Below are 17,487 nucleotides of genomic sequence, written 5' to 3'. Positions count from 1 at the left end.
CCACGGGAGCCCCTTCCCGGGCGCACACTTTTTTTTCAGAGGGGTTTGGTTTCTCAGCTGAAGGAAGACCCCTACCCCATCGCCATGCTCCCCACCTGAGCTCCTGGGCCTGGGGGGCAGCAGGCTGCTGTGGGGAAAGCCTACCTACTCTCCCAGCATGGAGAGGAAGCCTCTAAAGGTCTGCTGGGCCCTCGAGGGACCCCAGCCCGCCTGCATATCATGTGGTACACACACCATCTGGCCACAGCCAGCTTCTTGCCCGGCTACTCCTCACCCGGCTGGGAGTTGCTGGAAGCCCGGTCTGGCCTCCTGGTTCAGGTGGGGACCAGTCCCTGACAGCAGGTGGATCCCACGCCGGCCATTCCACTCTGCCACCCACAGCCACTGGGGAGGCCATAGTGCCCACTGTGGACAGTCTCCAAAGGACCACAGATGATGCCACTGGCTCTTCCCAGAGCGGCTGCATTTTCAGCGGGGCCCTCACTGCCCAGCTGGCAGAGCACCAAGAAAACTCTCTGGTCCTACCAGAGAGCTGGTCACTCCTCTGCTTTCAGCCTTAGCCAACTAGTGACCAGTAAACCAGACCATGCCCTCGTGTCTCAAACATTTATATAAGATCGTCCTAGGAAATGTATTTGCGATCGACATTAAAACAATATATATAAAACGGCATTATATATATATAATAAGCCTATCTTTCTCTTATTTATAGGAATTCATATATTTAGGGGTAATTTTTTACTTTCATATGCTGAAAATATTTTCCTTCAGTTTATCTTTTATAATATGAAATTTAAAATCTTTTACTTAATGAATTTTATTATTAATGATTTTCTGACATTTGAGATTTTTATTTTAGCTGCAGTTTATTTTGTTGCTTGAAACCTAAGTGACAGTATGTCACTATAATTATGGGGTTTCCCTTACAGAAGGGTTGTGGGGAGGAGACGAGCCAGTCAGGGTGCAGTATACCAACAATAAAACATACAACTTTCCTCTAGTTCTTTAATGCTTTCTCCCTCCACTATCATGATCCAAATTCTACCTTACAAATCTGGACAGACCAGAGCATATAGACTGGTACAAATAAGAAATGGAAACACAGGGAATCCAGGACAGATAAATCCCTCAGGGCCAATAATGAGAGTAGAGATACCATGAGGGGAAGGAGAAGGTGCAGTAAAAAGGGAGAACTGATCACAATGATCTACATATAATCCTCTCCCTGGGGGATGACAATGGAAAAGTGGGTGAAGGGAAATGTCAGACAGACATGACATAAGAATAATAATTTATAAATTATCGGAGGAGAAAAATTAGGAGCTGATACCAAGGGCTCGAGTAGAAACCAAATGTTATACCTTCAGGACCAGTGGTGTGAGTGGCGATACTGGGAGGGCATAGGGAGGGTGGGTTGGAAAGGGGGAAGCGATTACAAGGATCTACATGTGACCTCCTCCCTGGGGGCCGGACAACAGAAAAGGGGGTGATGGGAAACGTCAGACAGGGTAAGATATGACAAAATAATAATTTATAAATTATCAAGGGCTCATGAGGGAAGGGGAGCAGAGAGGGAGGGGAAAAATGAGGACCTGATGCCAAGGGCTTAAGTGGAGAGCATATGCTTTGAAAATGATGAGGGCAATGAACGTACAGATGTGCTTTACACAATTGATGTATATATGGATTGTGTTAAGAGTTGTATGAGCCTCTAATAAAACAATTTAAAAAAACAAATTTGAGAATGATGATGGCAACAAATGTACAAATGTGCTTGACACAATGGATGGCTGTGTGGATTGTGGTAACAGTTGTATGAGCCCCCAAGAAAATGATTTAAAATAAATAAATAAACTCCATAATTGTGAGTTAAAAAATTATGGGGTTTTATCTAAACCTTTACTACTCTGCAGGTACAGAAATACGTGGACACATTTTTAGAGAATTGACTTTTAGCAAAATGCAGCAAATTGCATAAATTAAAAAAAATTAATTTATACATAAGTAAAGGAAGTGTTCACAAGGATATGCATTTCAAGTTAATGCATATTATGTGTGACAGAATTTCTGCAGGGTAAACATGTTTAAATTTAACTAACAGTAGCATATCAGGGTATTCAAAATAATGACAAAAATCTTCTCTCTGATCATATTGCGCATGGCAAATTACTATGCTGTATGTTTAGGGCAAGATGTCATTAAAGCCCAAGTCCCATAGCATTTAGATTTTCTTATGGAGATTCGAGCTGTTTTTTCTTAGGATAAATACAGTAGCAAAACACAAACCAGTTTATCAGCATAGCACTTCTGCCAAAACTCCAATAATTTTCATGACAGACCAACCGAGACTTGTTTTGCATTCCCGGCCTTTTTAAGGATTACATCTCGCACTGTTGCCTTGAGTAGGGCTTTAAAAGCTTGCTCTCTGTTACTCCGGTTTACTGACTACAGCCTGCCTGAGAGAACTTAGTCAGTTGGTCCATTTATCTCATGCCGTATATCGTGCACCACCTCCTTCTTCTGATAATCCAGTTCAAAGAACTGGTTGACTCAATCAATTTGGCTATGACTTGTGTTATACAATATGCAATGCACCAACAAGCTCTCCACATCAGCTACATTTATGTTTAACTCCTTAGAAATAAAAATAATATGTATTCTCCTGTAAGGCTTCATTTTATGAGCACTGTGTTTTGTTGTTTCACAAAATTCTTAAACACATTCTCTTATGAAAGGCTCATCCATTAGGTGGCTGTGATTTGTCTTTAGAATCTTTTCAAATTCAGTGATGTCATTATTCTAATAGACAGTTAGTAAATTTATCGCTGCTGGAATTTCTGGATCATTTTTATATGGATTGGCTTCCTGTGAGTCAAATGGAGTTATTTCCAATTTCATTAGCATATTTTCCAAGACCAAATATTTTAAGCAATTAGTTTATCTGGGACTTCCTGATTCATTATAATTCTTGAAAGCTTCAAAAAAATCAGTATGCCTTTTCAAATTTGCCAAGTTGATTAGAGAATTAAATTCAGATACACATGTGTATAAGAAAGAGCTTTATATCAAAGAACAATTGTAAATTGAGAAGACATCCCAGCCCGGTCCAGATCAAGTCCATAAGTCTGCTATTAGTTCAAGTGTCTGATAATAGTCCGATTTTCACATGTTTATGAGGCTAGCAAAAGTACTCTATGGTTTGGGTCAGGCGCACCTCAATCCTCAGAGTAATATCCTTGCTTTTCAAGACTCTAAAAGATGTATTGTGCAGATTTATTCATTGCAAGGCATCATTTGATCTCCTGCTTGCTGCTTCTATGAGCATTTACTGTAGACGTGAACAATTTGGTATTAGTGCTGACCTCAAAATTGTTTTTGCATGACATTTTTTTCCCTGAAGACACGCTAATGAGACCAAGACAATGGTATTACTGATAGAACTTGTCTGCAGCCATCCACTGATCACACAGACATGTTTAAACTTATTTGGAATAAATTCATACATGTATGATTTGGAATCTTAGAAACATTATTTTTTCAACTTAACCTCATCTGACTTATTATTATAAATATAATAAACTCAAACTCACTGCCATTGAATCAACTGTGATTTATATATTCTATAGGGCAGAGTAGAAATTGCCTCTTCCGTTACCAAGGATAATAATTTACAGGAACAGACTGTCTCATCTTTCTCTTGTAGAGCTATTAGCGGTTTCAAACTTCTGACCTTGGGGCTAGCTAAGGCTTCTTATAACTCACTGCAACCGAGTCAATGCCAACACATGGAAACCCTATAGGACAGGATAGATCTGGCCCCTGTGAGTTTACGGGATTAATGGCTGGTGGTTTTGAACTGCTGACCTTGCAGATCACAGCCCAATGCATGACCACTATGCATGAGGGCTCCTCAATTATAACTACAGAAAACATAATTAGTCTATTCCTTTTGCTTGTGTCTATTATTGCCACAAATAGCCCATGTGGCAGTGATTAAATTAGTTAGCTGCAAATCAATGGCCTGTGATTGGAACCCATGGCTGATGTATGGGGAAAAGATGTGGAAGTCTACCTGTGGAAAGACTACAGCCTTGGAGACCATAAGGGCAGTTCTATTCTGTCCTATAGGGTTTTTATGAGTCAGAATCTACCTGATGGCAATGGGAATGGTTTGGGTTGGCTTTACTCTTACCCTTCATCCTACTATTATTTCAATATCATTGCTGTATATCCCACTCATTAAGCTCTATTTCCTAAATATTTTTGTAAATGTTGGCACTATTTTATTCATCAATATCTACTTTGGAATAATTTTCCAAGGGCTACAAAATATGATTAGATTTGTATTTTAGATATTAAAGAGTATACATATTTTAAGGATATTGAGGTCTTTTCATGAAGCTTTCTCCATTTTTAAGGTCATATTTTGAGCCTTTGAGCAATTTTACATTTTTTCTTCATGGAGGTTATGTAGGTATTTTCTAAGTGTTTAAAGCTATTTTTAAAAGGTTCTCCTATCCCTATTTCTATTTTTAAGTGGATTAGAGAAAAGCTACTGATTTCTAAAACATTTTTGCAATTCCTCATTTTTGGCTGGTAAATACTGTTGGTTAAAAATCTGATTTCCCCCCTAGTTTATCTCTTTTTAGTTATTTACTAGATAAAATTTGCTACTAGTCTGAATGTTTTTTTGGGGGTGGTTATACTCCAGGGCTTTTCCTTGAAACAACCTACCATTCATTTGTAACTAACAATTACTTGGTCTCTTCCTTTCTAATATTTATATTGCTCAATTAATTTTTCTTACTGCATTAGTGCAGCCTTCAAGAAAACCTACGAAAATGATTATAGCAAGCATTCCAATAATATTGATTGCCATCAGCTTAATTACTTTTCTACTTTAAAAACTTAACATAAGGATTGCTTTGGGTTTCTAGTCTATGCTTATGTTCAAACACTTGCATTCAATTCTTCTTTTATTTGGAAATCCCCTGTGAAAATGAGATTCTGCATCTTTCTTGTGGCCAGAGATCTTCCTAAGATCCATTGCTGGTCTAATAGCTGCCCATTATTACTTTACTTGTCCAGTGACCCAGCTGCATGCTACTTATTTAAAAATCCCCTTAATGTTGGATTTAAGTCTTCTTTTTTTATATCTCACAGATAATGCTGCAATTATTAAATTACATATAGCAATAGGTCTCGATGCGATGGACTGACACAGTGGCTGCAACAATGGACTCAGCATAGGAATGAACCATTGTGAGGCCAGCACAGGATCAAGCACTTTGAGTTTTGTTATGCATCTGGTCACTATGAATCAGTACCAACCTCATGACACCTAACAACAACATCTTAGTCCTATGTCTGAATGTAAATATTTCAATAGGACATATTCTTAGAAATCCAGCAGAGTAATGGGGCAGAGGGCACAGGCAATTTAACAAACAAGTCCCCCACTAGGCACCAATTTCTTTTTAAGACAACAGTGCAGTCAATGTTCCTTCCACACCATTCCGTATATGTTATTAAATATTAGTTCTTTCCCAGTCTGGTAGGGGAAAAAGTACCTTATTTTTATGCTCTATTTCTATGATGACTAGTGGTATGTGAGCTTCTTTTCTTAATTATTTGCTCTTACTTTGTGATGAGAATATTTCTCCCTATTTTGCTATCTGACTGTCTTGCTTTTAATTGATGTGTAGTCATTCCTTATATATCAGGGAAATTAACTCCGTGCTATATATGCTGCACAAGAGCCCTGGTAATGTAGTGGTTACATGTTGGGCTACTAACTGCAAGGTCAGCTGTTCAAAACCACCAGCTGTTTTGCTGGAGAAAGACTGGGCTTTCTACTCCCGTAAACAGTCACAGTCTCAGAAACTCACAGGGGCAGTTAAACCTTTTCCAATTGGGTCACTGTGGGTTGGTCACTATGAGTAGGTTTGTGTATATATGCTACAAATGTCTCCATTGTTTGCTATTCACCTTATTTACACTATTTCTTTCACCTCAAAATGACTACTTCTAAAATAAATGAATGCTTATCATTTCTCAAAAAATGAAGATTTTCTCAATTAGAATTTCTTAGCATTTTACAACCAAAAATGAATTATACTATACTCTAGAATAAAAAATTACTCTCATCAGCACACAGCTGAACATGAAAAGCCTCAAGTTAATCACATTTTGAAGAACAAAGATGAAACTACTGAATATACTAATATTTTAGAATTTTCATATCTACATCACTTTCATAAGGATGTCTAAAAATTAACTCATTAACATAAACACTAACTTAAACACAGTATTTCATATATTTAAAAATACACACTTATATAAACCACAGTAATATTTCAGTTTTTCTAGAAACAAAACTATACATAACTGCCTAAAATTTAAAAATAATCTCATGAATACCTCTGCAGTTACAAATAGGACATTTAAAATGAAGCCTATTTTTGGAAATTCTTATGTTGAGTATAAGTGTGCTAGTTATTGATATCTTCTCCCAAGTTGTAACATGGCCTTTGTACTCTCTTTAAAGATAGCTGCTGAAGATAAAATCTTCATTTCAAACAGTCAAATTTAGCAATTCTTTTCTAATTTGTTTTATCTTGTTTTAGAAATCCCTTCCTCCCACAGTAACTGAGAAATATTAATGCATACTTTATACTTAAGTTTTATATGCTTTTTAACTTTTAGCAATTAATTTCTTTATTTGTATAGATAATGTGACAATTGAATATATTATTGATACATAGTATACACGTTGATAACTGAAACACATAATACCAAGCTCCAGTCTCACTGTGAAACTAACAGGTACAGGCTATGAAGCTTATCTTGATACCAACACTTCAGTATCACACCAAACTCAAGCATAAACAGAATATACAGGATGTTTAGGAAAACCAAACCCACTGCCACTGAATTAGTTCCAACTTACATTGACCAAATAGGGCAGGGTAGAGCTGCCATTTGGGTTTCTAAGATTCTAACTCTTCACAGAAGAGCCTCATCTTTTTCCTGCAGAGCATCTGGTGGGTACATTTTAGGAAGCTCTTATATCTTACTATATAAGAGCTAAAGATTATAGTTTCAGGAATGTACAATACTCTGGTATTAGTGATTTTTCCCCCCACTGTTACTGATTTTTAAAACAAAAAGAATTGGTGAGGGTTTAAAGAAACAGAAACTCATCCTGTGCTGGTAGAAATGTACAATGGTACAGGCACTGTGGAAAAGTTTGGTAATTCATCAAAATGTTGGCCATAGACTAGTATATAGCACATAGAATTCCACTGGTAGGTATACTCGAAAGACTTGAAAGCAATGGCTCAAGTATGACACTGCACACCAATGCTCACAGCACTTGCCACAATACCCAGAATATGGAAACAATCCAAATGTGCACAAACCGATGACTGGATAAGTCAAACGTGGTGACCATGCTGAAAATAGTGAAATTCATCACAAAAGGGTAAACACTGCATGATCTCATTTATATGCAATATAAATGAAATATAAGATTTATATGAAATATTAAAATTAATTATTGTGAAGGGGAAAAGGTTTTGCTTAGGGGGCAGTGATTTTATATTAATAATTTGGAAAAGGATAGCAAGAAGGCTTGCATAACTTGAAGCATATAATCATTGTTACTGAATCTGGCATGAAAAAATAGTTCAGTTAGTATATGTTTGTATATTTTCATAATTAACCCCCCCAAGGTTTTATAGTTTTCAGAATACAAAATACAAGTATTTTACCACACATACAAATATAGGTTCTCCCATGTGTGTGTGTTTTAAAAATATCTTTCAAAGAATGTTTGCTCCCAATACAAAATACAAGTATTTTAACACACATTCAAATATAGGCACTCGTGTGCGTGCATGTGTAAAATCTTTTAAAGAATCTTTTGCTCCCAATAAGCCCCTAAGGTTCATACAAAAATCCCCAGTTTTCTTTGAAACAGGTCAGGCAACCAGTAAAGCTCCTTCAAGATTTAAAACAGCCATCAGTCATGTAGTTATGTGAACATAAAAGGGTTAAATTCAATTACATATGAAAATGCTTGAGAAACAGCAAAGTTAGTATTTTTTCTTGATATTAGTTGAGGAAAGGAATAATAGGAATTGTTCTTCATTCAAATTAACTTCATCTCATCGAATGTATTTCCTTTCCATTTTACTTGAAATTGGGTTTTTTTAGGGCAAAACTTGAACAATGATATATTATGAATGTCATATACTTTAAGACTAAAGAAAATAAAAATTTCGAGTAGAACTAAAGCTAACCGTTAGCCATCAATGCAACAACAACTTAGCTTCCTCCCTTCTCCAATTCTAGGGCAAGAGAAAGTCCTATCAGGGGACCTGAAAAATGATGGAGGTAGAACTATGTGGACATTAGCTATGCTGCTCATTAGTTAAGCTAACTAATCTTACTCTAAAAAAATGTGCTTAATTGAAAAGAGAATTAAAAATATCTTTTGAAATAAAGTATAAACAACATTAACAGAGGTGGAATTCATTTCTAGTTCTTCCTTAGGATGCTGTTCTTTAATTTAAAAATAATTTTAAGTCACCTGTGCTCGTTTTTCCATATCCTGGCAAGTACCCAGTTGTTCTTCCATTGCAACTCTGATTTGCCTTGCTTCATATTCCAATTGCCTTCTGGTCATATCTGTTTGTAAAGAAAACTAAAACCACAAGTAAAGTGAAAATTTAGCATCTCATCATGTTTGGCTGTTTATTGATAAAAACAATAAGGCATATTACAAAAAGCAAGTAAGAAAATGGTCACAGCACACAATAAGATAATTTTGTACTCCAAGGAGTCTTAAAACTGCATTATAAGGGCTCAAGCAGAAAGCAAATGTTTTGAGAATGATGATGGCAACAAATGTACAAATGTGCTTGACACAATGGATATATGTATGGATTGTGATAAGAGTTGTATGAGCCCCCAATAAAATGATTTAAAAAAACTCAAAAAACAAAAACTTGATTATAAGTGCCATGTTCACTCTGGGTTCCTAATGTGAAACACAAAATTAAAACACTTGTATAGTCTTTACATCTTTACAAATGTCTACAATTAAATTGGATTATTACAGAAATATACCAGGGGGCTTCAAAAAAGGGCATGAGACAATGGTATTAAAAGATAAAAGTACTTTCCCGTGAACTTTTTGAAGCCCCTTTGTATAACTGGTCCAATTAGAGTGAGTCTAAGTTCAGTTCCCTTATGATTATTCTCCCTGATGAGGTACTACTTTTATAAAAAGAAAAAAAAAACCCCGAACAAACACCTCCAACTATTAAAAAAACAACAACAAACTAGCAGATTTACAATAGGACAAAATCTATATGATCTCACTTAAACAGGTATCAAGGCTGGGAGGGAGGGAGGGTACAGGGGGATTCACTGCGCAGGAGACATTGAACTTCTGTTAAGGACGATGAAAAATTTGGATTGGTTGCGGTGATGGCCACCCATGACAAATACATGTAAAAAATGTTGAAGTAGCACATTTTAAAATATATTTTCCCCCTCACTCCAACAGAAGCACCTTATAATATTAATATAGATGAGAGAAAAATTTAAAAAGTGATGTCATCTTTATGTTTATACCTTAATTTAAGGTAATGACCTCAGGTGCTTCAGAGTAAAATTACTCTCCATAGGGCTTTCAATGACTGTGATCTCTTGGAAGCAATTCTCCAGGTCTTTATTTGGAGGCAGTGCTGGGTGAGTTTTATCCACCATCTTGTGGTCAGTAGTGGAGCACTTAATTATGTGCACCACCCACAGACTCTGGAGGCCTAAGGACTGCAACTTAAATTGTTAATTTAAATCCGTAGTCATATTGGTTACTTACATTTTCAGTTAAAGGAAGACTATCTATTCTTTTAGTTAGATTCTGAAGTTGAGCATAATACCAGTCTTTTTCTTTTTCTTCTTTGTCAAGATCAGCAAGAAGTAATGATCTGTTTTTAATGAAAAAACAAAACAAAAAAAACAAAAACTAAGTTTAATACAAAGTAAATAAAGAGTGCTTAAAAGTAATCTTTACTTGTGGACTTTGTTGCTTCTGAGCTAGATGGCCGCTTGTTTATCTTCAAGCCTTTAAGACCCCAGTCACTATCTCTTTTGATAGCCGGGCACCATCAGCTTTCTTCACCACATTTACTTGTTCACCCACTTTGGCTCCAGCCGTTGTGTCGGGAGAGTGAGCATCATAGAGTTCCAATTTAATAAAAGAAGGTATTCATGCATTGAGGGAGTGTTTGAGTAGAGGCCCAAGGTCCTTCCGCCACCTTAATACTTGACCTATAAATATAGACACATAGATCTATTTCCCCATCCTCCTATATATATTTGCATGTACATGTCTTTGTCTAGACCTCCATGAATGCCCTTTGACTCCTAGCTCTTCCCTCCAACTCCCTTGACTTTCCTCCTGCCCTACTACCTTGCTTCGTCGCCACCTGGGCTAGAGTATACCTCTTCTCTAAGCAACCTTACCCTTGATCATTTCCCACCAGGCCTGCCACTCCTTCTTCTCTACCATTTGGGGTCCCATGTTTTTCCCTTGTCCCTGGGTTTGTTAACACCACTTCCTTACCCCCCCTACCCCCCCACCCCAAGTCCCCCCAGAACAGTCGGTCCCGTTGTTTTTCCTCCAGATAGTTCATCCAGCCTGTCCTATTCAGACAGACCTGTGGAGTCACTAACATGCACGAAAACTAGACAGAGGAAAACAAAGCAACAGTATACAACCAGACAACAAAACAACAAAAACAAACCACTGACAAAGAACAGAACAAAACAGTTCACAAGAGAAAAGCTTGTAGTTAGTTCAGGGATCTTTTGCTGGCCCTTAGGAGCGTTTTCCAGTCCAGTCTGTTGGGGCACCACGCCCTGGCCCCAAAGTCCACTTTCAGCATTCCCTGGGGACCTTGCCACTCCATTCCCTTGCTGTTCCGCTGCACTCCCCCAGTGGGAGAGGGACAGCAGAGAAGGGGGGAAGGGAGACTCCGGATAGGGCAAGATATGACAAAATAACGATGTATAAATTACCAAGGGCACATGAGGGAGGGGGGAAGGGGAGGGAGGGAAAAAAAAAAAAGAGGACCTGATGCAAGGGGCTTAAGTGGAGAGCAAATGCCTTGAGAATGATTGGGGCAGGGAATGTATGGATGTGCTTTATACAATTGATGTATGTATATGTATGGATTGTGATAAGAGTTGTATGACTCCCTAATAAAATATAAAAAAAGAAAAGAGGAGAAAAAAATGATTAGGGCAAAGACTGTACAGATGTGCTTTATACAATTGATATATGTATATGTATGAACTGTGATAAGAATTGTATGAGCCCCAATAAATTGTTTTAAAAAAAAAAAGTAATCTTTACTTGCTGTGACTGTAAAGTTCTCTATTTAAATGAAAGCAAACCCACTCCTCACTTTCTACGTGGTTAGGTTCTAGGACGGTCATCATGAAAAAATTAGTGTTATTCGTAAATGGAATATGGCCATATCAAATTAAATAATGGAAGATTATCAAACCATTATATAACTGTCAAGTTATATCATGACATAACTGCCAAACCACTGAGAACCACAACCCAGTTGAGTCAACACATAACCCTCAGCACTACAGTGTTATTCTAAACTTACACTTTGACCTTCATTTCAGTTAGTTATATGTTTTTAATGCACCAAATAGTCAGATTACGTACTTTTTACTAAAGTTAAGAAGGTGAAATTTCAGATAATGTGATCATCATTAATTGAGGACTGAGTACTATAACAATGAATAAATGAAAAATTTATTCATTTTGAATTTTTAAATTTGAGGCTTAGAATACTTGTGGGGAAGTTGTATCTTGCATATCTTGTGCATTCTGTAGACTCTGAGATGCACTGTAAATTCTAGCACCCATACCTGTGATTACAGTACCGTTTTGGAGAGAGTTCTCTGTTATACTAATGGACAGGATGAAAGTGGAAGGCATTCAGAGTCTCCACCTTATAGCACGGTCATTTGAGTACATTCTGTCTCAGAGCAACCCTATCTTGAGGGTGTGAATCAACCTGCTTCCTTGAGGGCATGGTCTGCTGAAAAACAAAAACCACACCTTCATCAAAGTCATTTCTCTTGTATGTGAGAGCCAACTCGCAATTGGCAAGGGGAGAGGGGAAAGCAAGCAGGTGGTAACTGACCTCCTTCACCTTCCATCCTTCTTTATCCTATTCTGACATCAACTGTTCCTCCCAGGGCACCACAGTGGGTTGGATAATCTTTTATAACAGTCACACAGAACTCAAAGACAATACAATCATGGGGATTTAATAGGGAAGGTAACAGGTCAAGATCAGTAAAAAGTAAGGAAACAGTCACTGGGCCACAGAAACACCTCTCCTTAGCCAAGCCTCTTTCCAGCATCCGTCTCGGACAAAGTCCTTTGGTCTCTGGTCTCCATAGGCCAGAAGTCCTCCAGCTGTGCTCTTCCTCACAGTCTATAGAGTTTCAGTGCTGCCTTTCTGTTCTGTCATGGTCTCCTTGACTCAGCCTTGGCTCTCAGCCTGGCTCCTTTTTTCTATCTCACTATCTCAGTGCCATACACTCTGGTGTTTCTGGTATCCGTTTCCATCACTCCAAGATCCTGAATGCATTCCACTGGTGGGCGGACCTTCTTTTGAGAGTCCTGGGATTTTTGTGGGTTCCTTATTCTGAGATGGTTCATTCTTATGGGGAGGTGAGGCTTTTTGTCTTTTAGCAGGTCATCCTCCCCATGAAACAAAGGATCATACCCTTTATTATAATGGAGAGTAATCCTTAATCCTGTCTATTAGCACAGCAGAGAACTCTCTCAAAATAGGATTATAGTCTCAGGCATACAGTCTAGAATTTATAATATACTGCATTTAAGGGATTATGGCTAAAAGTCATATTGACTATGTCTCATTTGCCTTTCTAGATCTGCTTCAAAAAGGTTAAACAGACATGGGTTCGAATCCTGAATAGGCCAATTTCTGGCATTTCTTTTGGGCAATCCAGAAAATGAGGACTAAACAGAACAAGAAAGCACAGGGAGTTAATCTATGATTTAAAGGATGTCTAAAAAGACCGAGAAAAATACAGCAAAGGAAAACAGAAAAGGAAGTCACCTAACAAATGAACGGATTTGCAAAAGCTGCAGAAAACAAAACTTCAGAATAAAAAGACAGAATGACTATCTAGCATGATGATGCATGTACCCATACCGAGGGATTCTAAAGTATTTTGAAGGAGAAAAAAAAAAAGATGGCCTAAAAAGGAATGAGCCTCTGACATGTACATATTTCGTACCAGTGAGGCCTCTAATAAAGAAAATGAATTTAAATATAGACCTAGCTAAACTATTAACCAAGTATGAGAGTCAAATATGCAGTACACACTGTCATAGTTGCAAGGACTCAATTTACTTTCCTCCCACACGGTGGGAACTAAGAGAGCACTAGATACCTGAACTAAATGGAACGTTACTGACAAGAAATTCAGCATGATTCTTTTAAGGCAGGATTCAAATGCAAAGGCTCAAATTAGAACAAATTTAATGGAACCCAGTAAATTTTCTTCCAATAAGTAAATGAAGCTAGAAGAGTCTACTATTATGGACAAGGCAGAGATTTTTCACTACCCAAAGAACTGCAAAAAGGCAATTAGAAATTGTAGAAAAAACACAACTATATCAGCAAGACTATCTAGGACCATATTCCTTCCTTCAAACATCAGAAAACAATTGTCTACCTACAGGGAAACAAATAATTCGACATACTCTTGGCTCCACAATGACCAATAATTAAGGAGCCATAACAAAAATATGATTGGATTATAGCATCTTTGATTAACTTACAGAAAGAAGCATGAATAGTTTAATATAAACAATGATATCACCAGTCTCAGGAAAGTGAAAACAAACATGTAGCTGCCAAAGCTGATATAGCAACACTTATCTGACATGTTGTTAGGGGCCATCTAGTTGGTTCCAACCCAGTGCAACCTTAGGCATAACAGAATGAAACACTGCCCGGTCCTGTGCCATCCTCACAATTGTTCTTAAGCTTGAGCCTAATGTTGCAGCCATGGTGTCAATCGATCTCCTTGGGGGCCTTTCTCTTTTCTGCTGCCCCTCTACTTTACCAAACACAATCTTTCTGCAGGGGCTGGTCTCTCCCAACATGTTCAAAGTATGAAAGACAAGTCTTGCTTTCCTTGCCTCCAAGAGCACTTTGGCTGTATTTCTTCCAAAACAGCTTGTCCTTTCAGCAGTCCATGTTCTTTCAACATTCTTCTCCAGCACCACAATCAAAATACATTGTTTTTTAAAAAAATTTAATTTCCAACTTTTACACACAGATGAGGCAAGAGAAAATACCATGGCTTGGGTGAGGTGCACCTTAGTCCTCAAAGTAACATCTACACTTTTCAATACTCTAAAGAGGTCTTTATTTTAAAAATCATTTTATTAGGAGCTCTTATGGATATTTTATTTTTTCTTACAGTTATTACAATACATAATTCAGTTTGATCAAGCATAATTGTACAATTACTGCCACCATCATTCTCAAAACATTTTCTTTCTTCTTGAACTCTTTGATATCAGCTCCCTTTATCTCTTCACCTCATCCCTGCCCCAGGAATTCTTATTCTTAGTTATTATGATTATCTTGGCCATATCTTACACCATCCACTGATTCCGTTGCCCTCCAATTCTGTTATTCGTTCCCTTCAAGGGGTTATACAGTCATCTTTGCTATCGGTTCCCTCTATCCTTCCCATACCCCAGGGAAATCGTTGCTCTCATTAGTGTATGATGGGGTTATCTATCTTGGATTTAAGTCATTGAATGATCTTCATTATGCAAATGAATATTCACAGGTCTAACAAGCTTACTGAAGTAAAACTGGGACCATAATAGTGAGGGGAGGAAATACTAAAGAACCAGAGGATAGTTCTGTGTTTCATCAGTGCTGTACTGCACCCTGGATATCTCTTCCCTCCTGGATAGCCCTTCTGTGAGGGACTGTGAGGGACTATCCAATTATCTTACAGGTGGATTTTGGGTCTCCACTTTGTCTACGCTTCTTCACGTCAATTTGATTGCTTGTTTTTGAACTTCTGATACCTATTTCCATCAATACCTCATGATCACACAGAATAGTATGCTTCTTATATGTGGACTTTGTTGCTTCCCGGCTTGGTGGCCGCTTGTTTGACTACAAGCCTTTAAGACTTCAGACACTTTCTCTTTTGATAGCCAGGCACCATCAGCTTTCTTCACCACAAAGAGGTCTTATACAGCAGATTTACCTAATGAAACTTGTCTTTTGATCTCCTGACTGATGCTTCCATCAGCATTGGTTGTGGATTCAAGCAACACAAAATCCTCGACAGCATCAACCTTTTCTCCATTTATCACGATGTTACCTCTTGGTTCAGTTGTGAGGAACTTTCTTTTCTTTACATTATATCGATATTGAAGGCTGCAATATTTGATAGTCATCAGCAAGTGCTTTAGTCCTCCTCATTTTAGGCAAGAAAAGTTATGTTACCTGCATATTTCAGGTTGTCAAAAGCCTTCCTCCAATCCTGATGCCATATTTTTCTTGATCTAATCTAGCTTCTCTATTGATTTGCTCAACATACAGATTGAATAGGTCTGGTGAGAGGATACAACCCTGTCACAAACTTTCCTGATTTTAAACCAAGCAGTATTCTCGTTATGTTTGCACAACTGCCTCTTGATTCAGGTACAAGTTTCTCTTGAGTACAACGGAGTGTTCCAGAGTTCCCCTTCTTCTCTAGGCGATCCACAGTTTGTTATGAACCACACAGTCGAATGCGCTGGCACAGTCAATAAAACCCAAGTAAATCGCTTTCTAGTATTCTCTGCTTTGAGCAACATCCATCTGACACCAGTAATGATATCCCTTGTTCCCTGTTCTTTTGAATCCAGCCTGAACCTCTGAATGCAGCCAGTTCCCTGTCAACTGCAGCAACTGTTGTTGGATATTCTTCAGCAAAATTTTATTTGCATATGATACCAATGCTATTGTTCTATAATTTGAGTGTTTTGTTGGGTCACCTTTCTTTGGAATGGGTACAAATATGGATCAATCGACACAGTAACAAACTATTAGAAAGAAAAACCATAGTTTTGTTTAAGTTTATGAAATAAACATGAGCAAGAGAAAGACGAGGCTTATACTTTTGTAAGAGTTATAGTTTCAGAAGCTGACAGTGGGGCAATTCTACCATGTCTTATAAGGTAGCTATGAGTCTGAACTGACCCAATGACAGTGAATGAAAGTGAATTAATGTGAGAATATATGAGGGGACTTAAAAAGTTCACATAAAAATGGAATTAAATGATAGTGGAATTTTTCCATGAACTTTTTGAAGTCTCCTCACATTCATACATAGGTACCTGTATGTCTACAAAAAATGTGGGAGGAAAAATTGAAAAGTGGACAGGAATTAAATGAATTTAACAAATCTACATCTTTCAAAGTCATGTGAAATCTGTCCAAAGTCTTTATGTAAAAAACTAGTAATATAAACATTTACTTACAAGGGGCCACATGACTGAAAGGCTGATGACCAGAGAGACAAGGCTGCTGGCATCCTTACTCATGGTAATCTGCCAAAGTCCCTAATATATGCCCAATTGTGAGTTTATCTTTGAGTTGTGTGGTCAACGCAATGAATTATTGAACCCAGTAGAAAATTACGAAGTTGGGAGACACGGTTGGTGTCAGAATAGGTAAAGAAAGATGGAGAGGGTAGGGGGACAGTTGGGGAGGGGGAAGGGGTGGAAGGGGGTGGAAGGGGGAACCCATCACAAGGTGGAATATATAGCACCCCTAAAGGAGACAAATAACAGAAATATGGGTGAAAGAGACAGTGAACAGTGTAAAATATGAAATATTAACAATATATAATTGATCAAGGATTCACTGGAGTGGGAGGGTGGAAGAAGGAGGAGGAAAAAAGAGGAACTTATACAAAGGGTTCAAGTAGAAAATGTATTGGAAATGATGATGGAAACATATGAACAAATAGGCTTGATACAATTTATGTATGGAATGTTATGAGCTGTAAGAGCCCCAAAGAAAATGATTTTTTAAAATTAAAAAATAAAAGCACTGCTAAAAAGAGGAGGTTAAAAAAAAAAAGATGGAGCATAGAGGCATCTCTGACCCTTGCCTTATAGCAATATGGAACCCAGAGGGGGTTACATGCAGTAAGTAACCTGAACCATTTTCAAATCTTCAAAAATGAAATGGAATGCATAAAAATCTACATCCTCACCATCAATGAGATGAAATAAATGAGTATTGGCCATTTTGAATTAGATAGTAATATGGTTTAATAAGCCAAGAATGCCAAATTCAAGAGGAATGATGTCACATTCTTCGTCAAAAA

General features: G+C 37.7%; 1 protein-coding gene across 12 annotated transcripts in view; it reads right to left on the bottom strand.

Moving 5' to 3' along the window:
• APC (APC regulator of Wnt signaling pathway) overlaps positions 1-17,487 on the bottom strand; it is a 183,419-nt gene that overhangs the window by 74,065 nt on the left and 91,867 nt on the right. For all 12 annotated transcript variants that reach the window (XM_075541392.1, XM_075541390.1, XM_075541391.1 and 9 more), the window contains 2 exons: positions 9,890-9,998; positions 8,594-8,707 (listed from right to left, as the gene is read on the bottom strand). In XM_075541392.1, coding sequence (XP_075397507.1) covers positions 8,594-8,707; positions 9,890-9,998 — 223 coding nt within the window. The remainder of the gene's footprint in view (positions 1-8,593; positions 8,708-9,889; positions 9,999-17,487) is intronic.

Source organism: Tenrec ecaudatus, chromosome 2 (genome assembly GCF_050624435.1).
Source record: "Tenrec ecaudatus isolate mTenEca1 chromosome 2, mTenEca1.hap1, whole genome shotgun sequence".
NCBI classification, from domain to species: Eukaryota; Metazoa; Chordata; class Mammalia; order Afrosoricida; family Tenrecidae; genus Tenrec; species Tenrec ecaudatus.
Note: the sequence above shows the minus strand (reverse complement) of the source record. Positions and strands in the feature narration are given on the sequence as shown.